This window comes from Etheostoma spectabile, chromosome 19, assembly GCF_008692095.1.
Source record: "Etheostoma spectabile isolate EspeVRDwgs_2016 chromosome 19, UIUC_Espe_1.0, whole genome shotgun sequence".
Classification (NCBI taxonomy): domain Eukaryota; kingdom Metazoa; phylum Chordata; class Actinopteri; order Perciformes; family Percidae; genus Etheostoma; species Etheostoma spectabile.
Window position 1 is genome coordinate 5,752,391 of NC_045751.1, and position 12,216 is coordinate 5,764,606.

At 43.2% G+C, this 12,216-nt stretch overlaps 1 protein-coding gene and 1 long non-coding RNA gene across 4 annotated transcripts in view; both read left to right on the forward strand.

Moving 5' to 3' along the window:
- The window catches only part of tmem102 (transmembrane protein 102), a 23,219-nt gene extending 14,933 nt beyond the window's left edge, over nt 1-8,286 (forward strand). For all 3 annotated transcript variants that reach the window (XM_032544718.1, XM_032544720.1, XM_032544719.1), the window contains exons 3-6: nt 2,882-3,220; nt 4,662-4,855; nt 5,581-5,793; nt 6,297-8,286. In XM_032544718.1, the coding sequence (XP_032400609.1) occupies nt 2,882-3,220; nt 4,662-4,855; nt 5,581-5,793; nt 6,297-6,896 (1,346 nt within the window). In that variant the 3' untranslated portion in view covers nt 6,897-8,286. The remainder of the gene's footprint in view (nt 1-2,881; nt 3,221-4,661; nt 4,856-5,580; nt 5,794-6,296) is intronic.
- Nucleotides 8,287-8,352: 66 nt separating this feature from the next.
- LOC116707416 (uncharacterized) lies at nt 8,353-11,888 on the forward strand. The gene is made up of 2 exons (XR_004336506.1): nt 8,353-11,193; nt 11,583-11,888. It is a non-coding gene; the product is annotated as an uncharacterized LOC116707416 (long non-coding RNA).
- Nucleotides 11,889-12,216: the final 328 nt, after the last annotated feature.

Sequence of the window (12,216 nt, forward strand, 5' to 3'; positions counted from 1 at the left end):
TTCAAACGAGCAAAGTGGCAGTTGGTCAACTGCATTTTAACCATGATTAATCCAGCTGCTAGCTAACGGTAGGCTAGCGTTACCTGCTGCCTAGAATAATGTTATCTAGCATCACATGCAGCGCTGCTTCTGTTGCCTGTAATGTTCGTTTTGGATCAGAGAAAGGCGCAGGCATTTCAGTGGCACCGAAATCTGCATTGCTATTCAGTCCTGTAGATACCGGTCGTTAAGGCACTGGTGCCGTATTCGCACCGGGTCTCGATACCCAACCCTAGTAACAACCTGTAGTTCTGCTCAAGACACTCACACTAAATGGGACCATAGCATTCATTCAGCCCACTTCAACAAGTCGGAGCAGCAAGGAGTGTTGTTCTTCACCAGTCATTATCAGACAGTAGTGGAGTCTTTTTGACATTTCAGTCTAGTTAAAACAAAGCGGAAAGAAACTCTGACCAACACTTATTGAGGCAGGCTATATGTAGGCTAGTCCCAATGTTCTGCCAGAGTTGTCCCTGCTTATGTAACTCAAAGGCGGGCCAGCCTTTGTCTTATTTCCCACCGTCTTGCTTAAAAATTAGATTTTTTTTATGTATAAGCCAAAACTATTGTGCCTTTTATTAATAACTGCTTTAATGCACATTACCCCCATTAACCCAGGTTGTTCAGCTTTGCCACCTTTGTGTTAAAAGACCCCAGGGGAAAACCCTGTAATGGTGGGGTTGGGGCTCTTCAACCAGCCAAAACAAAACACAAAAATACAAATTAGCGAAATAACACATTATAATGAAATTAGTGTTTGTGCCTTCCCATAAGTCAAACAACTTAATTTGACATGTGGCCTAACTTTCTGAGTTAAAAATGCACCTACCCTAAGAATATATTAAGGTTCATTGATAGTGAATTCATGATCACGGTTCCTATTCATTGTCTACATATTAATTCTAGTTCCTGAGGTATCCACTTAAAAAACTAGTAACTCTTTCATGAAGTGAAACATTGCTTGCATATTGGATGATGAAACTCTTGCAGATGTCATGGGAGAGATGAGAGGCTGAGGATCCTGAGGAGAACTCTAGCGCTCTGGATAAAGTGCAGCGTGAGAGTCTAGTCAGGAGATGAATGGAGCTCGTAGCGGCAGATGAGCTGATTCTACTGAGGAATAACAAAAAAATCCAAAGATGCGCTGTCGCAAACTATTTAAGCAAAGCACTAGAGAGATCCTTGTAAGCACAATTCATTTTGACTTCCACTTAAAGTTGCTCGTTCATTTTCGGTCTCTGGGTGTCTTCTCACCTGTTGTTTTTATATTCCATCACACTCCTCTACCTTTTTGTTATAAAGCAGAATTTTTTTTTGTTGGGTTAGATTCTGTGGGTGGGCATGCTGCTCTTGCAAAGGGATATATTCCTCATTTAGACCATGATTGGTTGGTGGTCAATTATTAACATGGATACTTTAAGTACTACACATCCGGATGAAGTAAACGGCATGTAATTAGCCGTCTTAATTTCAATAGTTTTATCACTAAATTTCCCAAACTGGAAGCGTAGAAACAAGTTTCTATTGCTGCCACTTTGTGAATATCTGTGGCTTTTTCCATATAGATGGCATTTTGCTTTCGACTCACAAGTTCTTAACACACGCTCAGACACACATGCCACTACATGATAAAATGCCACTGAGGTTGTGTGCCCATGTAATTGGATGAGAGGAATCATATGGAGGTTTTTGCCCCCGAGACATGGCCTGCTGGCTTGGTCTGATGCCCCTGTTTCAGCTGCCTGCAGCCACTTAACTGCCCTCCCAATCTCTTCCATGTGACAGGTTTTTAAGTGTCCATGCGTTACCTTTGACCTATTAGTAGCTGGCAGTTAGTGCTTGACCTGGACAGGTTTGGTTCGCAAGATCAAGCCTTTCTCAGTTGCTCTTTTAAGCCTGAAAAACATAATTGACTTGCCTCCAGTGCTGCAGCTCCCATGGTCCCAGAGCCTGAAAGGTTTACAGCACAGCTAAGTAGCCATAAAGGGATTTGGAGGCTTGACTTTCTCTCATATAAACTTTTCAGAGAGGAGAGTTTGGGACACTTTTTTTAGCTATGTAATAAGATGATCATTGGTTGTATTCTTTTTCCCCCCATCAGACTTTTTTAGTGATATTACCATGTTCCGCTAACATCCTCTAATTAAATAAACAAACTACAAAAATATGACCCTCGATGTAATAAAGAAAGATCCTCGTAAGCACAAATGACTTTGACTCCCACCTATAGTCGCTCTATAGGTGGGAGCTATTATTTTTACATTCTGTAAAACTGCCCTAGCTTTTCTAGCTTGGCAACAGCTGTGCGGGGGGGGGAAGGCTGAGCCACCTGTGGGCTATGCCGGTGACATGGCCGGAGGGCTAGCTTTTAAGAAATGAAACAAAGATTGTGTTGTCATAACCTGGAACTATCCTTAAAGTGATTTCCCTTTCGTTTTCTGCCGATCTTTAACAGGTGAAATTGTGATATAGAAGCATTTTGCGAGCCACTGAAATGATCATTAGTGTTGATCCCAGTGGTCGGTGGGGGGGTGGGGGGGGGGGGGGGTCAGTTTCACACTCCTTGTGTCAATATAACTGCAGCTAAGACTCATAAATATATGCAATACCTGTGTGTGTGTGTGTGTGTGTGTGTGTTTGCATTCATCAGTGAGAGAGACCACTTATGCTCATTGCAGCTGTTGGTAACCAGGGTACCCGGGAGGTCTTAAAAGTATTGCAGTCTTAAGTTTAATATTATAAAAAATTAGGTCTTAAAAGTATTATAGCTAAAGTGCTTAGTTTTTGTCGTGATTCATTTTCTTGGTTTGTTTTTTAACCCCCTCTAAACCATCCCATCCAGGCTTAGTCCAAAAGGTAGACCAGCGCCTCCCGGTGGCCAACGAGTACCTGCTGCTGTCTGGCGGGGCCCGGGAGGGAGTGTTAGACCTCAGCCCCGAGGACTTGGGTGACTACGCAAAAGGGGCCGACTTTGACCTGGACTTCACCCTGCTGGTACCCGCCCTCAAGCTCCATGACCGCAACCAGCCAGTGACCCTGGACATGAGGCACTCACCGCCCTGCCACTCGTGGCTCAGTCTGCGCCTCTGCGACTCCAACGTCATGTCCCGCTGGAGCATCTGCTGCCAGGAGGAGAACGGGTTTCCTCCTGAGGAAGACGAGGAGGAAGAGCAAGAAATGAGTAAGTAGAATAAGTATGATAACTTTTGCAAGAGCAAAGGATGAAAGAACAGCGACGGGGAAATTAGAAATGTTGAAAAGGGGGAAAAAAGGGGGAACAAACGGTGAATGGATGGGGCGCCCTGGTAGCACACCTGGTTGAGCATGCACCACATATACCAAGGCTCAGTCCTTACTGCAACAACCCGGGTTTGACTCCGACCCGCGGCCCTTTGCTGCACGTTATCCCCCTCTCTCTCCCACTTTCCTGTCTCAAGCTGTCCTGTCCAAAAAAGGAAGGGAAAAAATGGATGACGTAAGAAGCAGAAAGGGCAGCACGGATAGTATGGAAGAGAAGATGGGTAAACAAGTGTAAAAAAAAAAAAAAAGAAAATAGTGGAAGAAAAAAAAGATTAAAAGATAAGTCAGGAAAGAGCAGGACGAGTGGATAGATGGCAGTGGAGAGTGGAAGGAGTGGGAGCTGATTGAATTTAGTTTGTGTTTCACCGAGATAATTTGATGCATGATGTTTTGATGCAATTTTACGCGGCGAAGCTGCAGCTGAGGCTCTGTTTCCTATAACTCCTCAGATAGGTGAGACCAGAAATGGCTCCCCAGGAAATACACGCTGAAACATTTATGAGTAGAACTCCACAATCGAAAGTTCACGCACACGTGGCAGCTTCCAGATTACGCGGCGGCATCAATCAGCCCCACAGTCGCGAGCGCAAGACTTCCAAGATGAGAAAAAGTAATGACATTTATTGATATGAATGCCTTTAATTTTCAGCACTTTGGGGAAATACATTTGCCACATTTTCTGCTAGTTTCCTAGCATTTCCCACAGGATCTTATGTTGCTGCATTAGCGATGGCAGGACGGGGTGATTTAGTCAGGAGTAGTCGACAGCATGTACGTGTATCACAGCCAAATCCCGCTGGAATGTTAAAAAGAGGGCAAAAGTGCCAGGAGTTCAAGAAATTTGAATTCTTTGCAGTCATTTTTTTTACTTTAGACCGTAAACCGCATACTACAGGTATCCAAAGATCATCTTTAGGGCTGCAACAACATTCAGTTTGCTTGTTTTATCCAACCAAAAGTACAAAGGGGGGGTAATAATTTTCCGACTCCAGCTTTTTAAATATGAATATGTTCTAGTTTCTTCACTCCTCCATCACAGTAAACTGAATATCTTTTTTTGTGGACAAAACAAGACATTTGAGGACGTCTTGTTGGGCTCTGGAAAACACTGATGGACATTGTATAGACCAAACAACTAATTGCTCAATCAAGGAAAGAATCAATAGTTACAGCTCTGATGTGTATTGTATGACATTAACAAAAACAGAGAAAAAAGTAATTCTTTGAGAAGCGGTTCTAGTGTTGGTAAATGTGGTGGGCTGTAAGATATGAAAAGACCCAGCATTCATCTCTCTCTCTCGTCCCTCTCCCCCCTCGCTCAGGTAAAGGCTCTATCCCCTCCCTGGACTCCCCTCAGTCTCTGGACGGATGCTACTTCTCTCCCTCCCTGGTGACAGACTGGTTCTGGGGGGTGGTGAGCGAGGCTGTGGAGGAGCTGAGACGCAGCCCCCAGAGAGGGATTCCCAGCCCGGACCGACTGGAGAGGAATGGTCCCCTCACCACTATCATCCTCCAGGTACGCGTTGTTGACAAGTCATTCAACCTTTATTTATCCTCGAGAGATCATTGAAGGGGCCACCCTCATTTTCAGTCACATCGAGTCAGATTACAAAGACAAATACCGGGGTGGCCTCTAGCTCACCCAGTAAGAGTGTTGGCCCCGTGTTGGCTGAGTCCTGCAGCGGCCCGGGTCCGAATCCAACCTGCGTCCCTTTGCTGTGTGTCATCCCCCATCTCTCTCCCCCCTTTCCTGTCCATCCACTATAATGAAGGGAAAAACCCCGAAAACATAATCTTTAATTAAATTAAAAAATATATATATATACATACAGAACAACAACACAGAAAGTATGATCATAAGAAATATAGAAATACAATAAAACATTCAAAATTAGAAAAATAATTAACTATTAAAATAATAGGGATGCAAAAGAAAACACAATTATGTAAAGCAGTTACAAGTAGAAATTTGCACGTATAAAACCAGATTTCTAAATAGTCGGCACAATTAAGTTGAGTCGTTACAACACTTTAAGAAAGTGCTGTAATTTGTTCCAGGTGTCAGGTGCACTAAAACTAAAAACAGTTTTTTCAAGTTCAGACCGGGCTCGTGGAACATGAAGTAAAAATAATACCGTTGACTCATTCTGCCTGAATGGTAAAAGGAATGTCAGGCTGCCTAAATGTTTCCTGTGAAGTTTTCTTGTAAACAAATTCAGTTCTGTCCCCCCCCCCCCGCAGGCCGGCTCCAGCCGGGTGCTGTACGACCTGCTGCCTGTGGTGTCGTTTCGTGGCTGGCCTGCAGTGGCTCAAGGCTGGCTGACCGCCAACCACTTCTGGGATGGTAAAATCACAGAGGAGGAAGCCATCTCTGGCTTCTATCTGCTGCCCTGCTGCTCCCCGCTGGGCGGTCGGCCCGACAGGGAGTGGAGGCTGGCATTCTCACGTAGCGAGGTCAGTGGATTGTAAATGTACTTTTTTTTTTTTTATAATTTTGGTGTCATGTTTGGTGCCAGCTTGTATTGGGTTTAAAGCAACATTTTCATCTGGACTTTCATTCTTTTTTTTTTGTGCCAGTTTTCCTTCTTTTCCATCCCACTTTGCTTATCTTTCAAATATCCGCTTTGTCTTTAATCCTGTTCCTGCTTAAAGGTATAGTAAGTGATGTTATTCCAATACACTTTTTGTCAAATTCATCTCCTCACGGTCACTTAGCGCTATAGTTTCTTTGTGCGCTGAAAAAACAGATGGACTTGTTTTCCATTTGTTTTTTCAGAAAGGAGTGCACTAGACACAAAACACTATTCCAGCCAATCGGCAACAGGGGGGAGGCAGCATGTGAATGCGCAGGCCAGTAGTTATCTGTCTGTGAATCTGGGGGGCGGAGCGTCTGAACAATCTTCAGAATCACTGACTGCATCTTTAATGCATTGGTCATCTATTTCTCTTATAACCAGGTTCAGCTGAAGAAGTGCATCCCTTACCCCATGGCCCAGGCGTTCCAAGCAGCCAAAGCCGTGTTGTCTCGTATCCTGGCTCGCCCACGTGCGGGACTCAGCCTCTATCATCTGCGGACCCTTCTCTTCTGGGCCTGTGACCGACTTCCTGCCGCCTATCTATCCTGCACCGAGGCCGACACCCCTGGCCGCCTCCTCCTAGGCCTCCTGGATGACCTGGCTCATTGCATCCTGGGTAAAAACTGCCCCAACTACTTCCTGCCCCAGTGCAACATGCTGGAACACCTCACAGACAGCCAGGCTCTGCTCGTTGCCAGGAAACTGGCCCACGTGCGCTCGGATCCCAGCGAGCACCTGCGGGCGGCCCTGGACCAAGCCCAGCAGGTGGGCCAGCTGAAGAAGGAGCTAACAGCCAGCACCAACGGCCACGGCTCCCCCGGGCACCACCCGGCCAACGGCATCATCTCCCCCTCGGAGGACAAGCTGGCGCAGCGGCTGCAGCAGCTGGTCACCGAGAACCCTGGGAAATCCATATCGGTCTTCCTCAACCCGGATGATGTCACCAGGCCACACTTCCGCATCGATGACAAATTCTACTGACGCAGACGTGCTGCAGAGAAGACAGAGACGACAGGGTTTTTTTTTTCAAAATCCTGCAGGCCTGGAACTGAACCCACTCCTCCTGTTCCCCATCCCAACGCTGAACAATGCAACAAAACGCCTTGCTGCTTGACTGACTCTTCAAACCAAAAAACACACTTGTCCTGTTACTGACAAATGACGCAGACGTTGCTCAACAGACGTGATGTCACAGAGCAGTTGCCACGGAGACGGCCCTCTCCTAACGAGCTGGCCTTAACAAGACTTATCAGCTGGTGCTACCAAGACAAGGGCCGGCTTTAGTGGTGTGAAATAAGTCCAATGGAGCTGTGTGTGTGTGTGTTTGTGTGTGCTTGCGTGCGTGCTTATGTACGCCTAAGGGGGATTCACATATTACTTACACTTCTAAAGACGGAGGGAGAAAATCTCCTTGATTGCTGCATTTCTCTCGTTTTTAGTTCAGATCAGAGCGGGGCCGTGGCTGATTTAGAAAAGAAAAATCCAGGTGTGGCTGATGTAACTGAATGTAATGTTTGGAGGCGAACTGCGGAGTTTGAACAAGGAGTCTTTTCTCTGTCAAATACATTAATCTCCATGCCTCGATTTATGGCATCTTTTTGATTTCAAAAAATCTTTCTCAGGTATTCATAATGCTTATCCGTTTTTGATGTACACTGTATAATTCGTAAAGGTCTTAAACTCTATTTCAATGGCGCTTACATTTCATTGGGTAATGGAATGTACCAAAGAGTTGCGTTTGAGCGGTTTTGTAAAGAGAAACATTCCTCTTACATATCCTAAATATAGAATGTTGATTAACCCTTCCTCCTTCTGAGAGTCTGCTCACATGAGCATTATAAAATGGCGAAACTTTGCAGCAAAATCAATTGATTCCAATGGAATGGGTGGCGATTAAGTGGATTTTCTTGCAAGGCAAAGTAAATTCTGACTTTAGAGGGAGTACATTAGAGTCAAACATGGAGGAAGCTATTCGCTTATTAGCTGTTTTGCATCATCCAGTTATATTTAACCTCCTCTGTTGGAGTACATTCAGCCCCTCAAAAGAGGCTGCGCAGACACTTTGGAAACAGGAGTCAATAGCCATGTTTCCATCCACACGTTTTTATGCGTATTGAGTAATATCGAATGAAAAATGCCTCATTGAAACATTCAAATTCACAATTTGTATGTTTGTTTTGATCATCGGATTTTCTCTTCACGGTGAACGGCGTTATTTGCCGAACATAAATAAATTGCGGTCGTTGTTGTCTTATTATAGGTTGAAATGTTGCTATCAGTCGGCACATAAGCACTGGTACAACTTGTGCAATATTAATCATTTGTAGGTAGATGGTGCGATCCATTTTGGCCAGCAAAGCTTTCTTTACAAATGGTGTGGTATGGTAAACTAGTTGACTTGTTAATTGATTATTTGATAGAAAACAAAACAAATGAGCAACTTTTAACAATCAGTTGAATCTCTTTTCTTTAAGATTCTTTTTTGGGGCTTTTCCCTTTTATTCCCTTTTATTCTAGCGTCAGTGGACAGACGTGAGATGGGGGGGATGACACACAGCAAAGGGCCGCAGGTCGGATTCGAACCCGGGCCGCTGCAGGACTCAAGCCAACGTGGTTGTCAAACGGGCGATTCTAGGATCAGCCCTTTATGGGGCCTCAGCCCCTAATGAGAATGTGATACACCTATAGTGCATGCAGAAGTGCACTGCTAAATCACTAATGTCATTAGCCAATAATCTCTAAACTAGCTACTGAACAAGATAATGTTTTTTGACACTATGAACTGAACCTGACACTTTATAAGTCACAGTCACAACGACCTATTTGACACAATGTTGTAACATTCAGCAATTTTAGTGACTTACATTTCAATTTGGGTTCTAATCTGCGTCATGAAACTTCTTCTCTGGGGGCTACCGTCATTAAACTTCACAACCACACTCTCCCTCCGACAGATTAGAAAGAGACTCGGCCAAAGGCGGGAGTGTGGCACAACCTCATCCGATTGGCCAACACTACATTTCTGTTAACCCTTTCCTTGATTGGGCTACAGGTGCATGGCACCGCCGACAGACACACATTATATTAAAACCTGTTTCAAGCCCTTTGGACCTGTAATTGTTTGTCTTCTGTCACTAACAGAAAAGCTTGCAAACTCTCACTTGAAGCACCAAAATTGATTTAAAGGAAAAAAAAAAAAAATAATAATATTGTATGACGTTACTATGTAAGTTGAATATACAGGATATTTTGGGTTTTAGACTCTTGGTTGGATGAAACACTGAATTTCAAGACCTCAAAATGGGCTCTATGGGCATAATGTCATTTTTCACAGTTTTGTGATCATACAGACATAACAATACACCAATAATGAAAGTAAAGTTTGACTCTCTGTCGTAAGCACTGCACCACAAAGCTTCTTAAACGCTGTATTTATGCTGGTTAATTTCACTGTGCTACTTGTGGTGTGACCAGTCCTCAAAAAAACTGAAAAAGATGGTTACGTTAAACGTATTAAACTGGTTAATTATGATGTAATACAATGTTTTTTTCTGAGTTGTACAAAGATGTAAGAGTTGTTCCAATTTTTGAGAATTCCTTGACGCTTCTTCAAGTTTGCGACTTTTGTTTTCCTACCTGAGCAGACATTTGGGTCTTTTGTGTTTGGAGTGTAAAGATAGGCCCTTTTCTAGAGAGTTAGAAAATATGACCCTATGTACAGAGATACAGGGATTCAAATTAGCAGGAGTGTATTAATCAAATAAAAAAGGGGGTCTGGATTGAAGAAAAAGACAGTTTCAGATAGCTGTATGATCAGGACTTTGGCTGTTTTTATCGACTGTAAGCAAGGTACTTAACTGTCCCCGCACATCTTGTTGCGCGTTTCGTAAGCGTGTCCGTCAACATTTGGCTGAAGGAACAAACCGTTCTGTGTCTCTCTGGTTTAAATTTTTTGAGAAACTGGTTCTGCCTTGAGTGCTACTGATAATTGTCCCCTTCCTCCTCTGCTTGGTTTGTCTTTTTTAATAAGCTCTGTGTGCGTACATGTGTGTTCACCGAAAGACGAACTGCGCAGCAGGACGCCCAGATACTGCCCAATGTATTATTTCCTCAGTGGGTGTGTGTCAGTCTATGGGTCCTATCAGTTCTCAGCAGACGGGAGGCATCCACAGGGGGATGGAGGGAGGGAGGGAAGGAGGCCCTCCTCTGGTCCTTTTGAAGAGGGAAGATGGGCCTTGCGGGGACTGGACAGCTGCCTTTTCCTGTCCTGTCCTGTCCTGTCTTTCTCTGCCTATTTCTTTTTTTTTTTTTTTTTTCTCTGCTGCTTTCTGTCTTTCTCTCACCCTCTTTCATTCTCTCTCACTCTAATGTTCCTTTTCATTCCCTCTTCCTCCCTCCTACCATCCAGATTCTGTCCCCAGACGCTTGGCCATCTTTTTGTACTGAAAGTCCATGGCAACAAAATTTTCCGGAAACTTGGTACTAGTCCAAACTTATGTTCTTCCACTCTTCACACTGATTGGATTAGGAGCTGTGCAGCCAGTAAATGGTGTAGTGGGGATGACGAGTATATCCTGACAAGCATTCACTTTTCTCCCGTCCGCTTCCATTAGGCCTAGTTTTCCGGGACTTGCTTGTTTAATCTTAATGAATTGGAGTTGTAAAGTTGTCTCGACACTTATCTGAAGGGGGAATTTTGATTTGATGAGATTTACTAAAAATGCTGCTTCCAATGTTGGTGCATAGGCAGGGTATAAACGCTACAGAGCACACGATTGGTTACAGTTGTGAAAGTTTACGTAAAATGTCACAGCAGTGGTTAATTGTGTTGATTTTAAAGCCGCTGGTGGATTGTTTTTCCTTCAGAACAATGATTGAGTATTACAACATTGGCTCTCAACCACTGGCTCTGTCATTTTGATGTGCTAACTACTGAATGAGTTTTTTTTATCTTTTTTGGTTGTATTTTACAACATGTGTTCTGGTATTGTGTGTGAGTTGGTGTGACTGTGTATGAATTGGAGAACCAAAGGGTTATGTAGAATTTCTAAGCAGGGTGTGTATCCAGCTGCCAGGTGTCAGTTTGTATTTTTCAGCACTTTTTTCAAGACAGGCTCAAATGTTGTCGTTACCCAAATGGTCGCAGCGTTTATTTATTGGGGAAACATTGTTGATGTAAAGGTACTTTCTCATCGCCTCTGAATGTGTCTCACTTTGTACCTTAATGGGCCTAGTTAAAGATTATACTCAACACTGGAAACCATCAATGTTTTTCCCTGTTGTACACTAGTGCTGCACAATATATGGAAAATATCTAATTGTGAGTATTTGGACTGATATTGCGATTGCGATATGATTCACAATATTGGAGGGAATGATCACTGTTGTATCATATTCTCATTTTCATTGAAAAAATATATATACGTACATGTGTGTGTATATATATATATACTTTTTTTTTTTGCGAGGATTTGTATCACACCAAGTTGTTTTCTGTAGTCTGTAGGATAGGACTTGTAAGCCAAGACGTCTCTGCAGCTCCACAAAACTTTATTTTAGAATGTTTTGACACATATTTTGCCTTTAAGAAATATTGCACCCACCTGCGATTTGAATATGGCACAAGTCCATGTTGCGATTTCGATGAAATTGCGATTAATTGTGCAGCCCTATTGTACACAAGAATATCAAATCCTGTATTTTACGATTGTGTCAGTTTCTAGAAATGCAATCAAGCTCTGCAGAGATAGGAATCTGTACTGAATCACTCCACAGTTTGAGAAATTGAATTTCATATCTCATTTATTACTTGACTTCTTTTTTCTTTCTTTTTTAATAAGTGCAAATTCTATTTTTCTCTGTGGCACGATACCATGAACTGATTTGCTGTATTTATTACTGTTATTTTCTGGGGGTTTATATTGATCGATTTTTAGGCTTTTGGCATGTAATAAATCACCACATTTCAAATCACGTTGTGTGGAAATGCATTCAATAAATGTGCAATCTATTTAATTATCTAGCGGTCTTACAAGCACAGGGATAATTAAAAGGAAATCATGTGTGTAGTTTTACACATTATTTAAACTGCAACACATGCCAAGTCCAAGAGAGGGCGCTCTAAGACAGGGTTTGTACTGAGAATGCTTCACCTGAGTCTGTTCTGCTCTGTCACACTGGGTTAGGAGAGGGAGAGGATGCTCCAGGCCCACAGTACACACACACATATATACATCAAAATACTGACTTGGCCAATGTTCTTGCAGGACTTGCTTTTCTTGTTGGCAAGACTATAAGACAG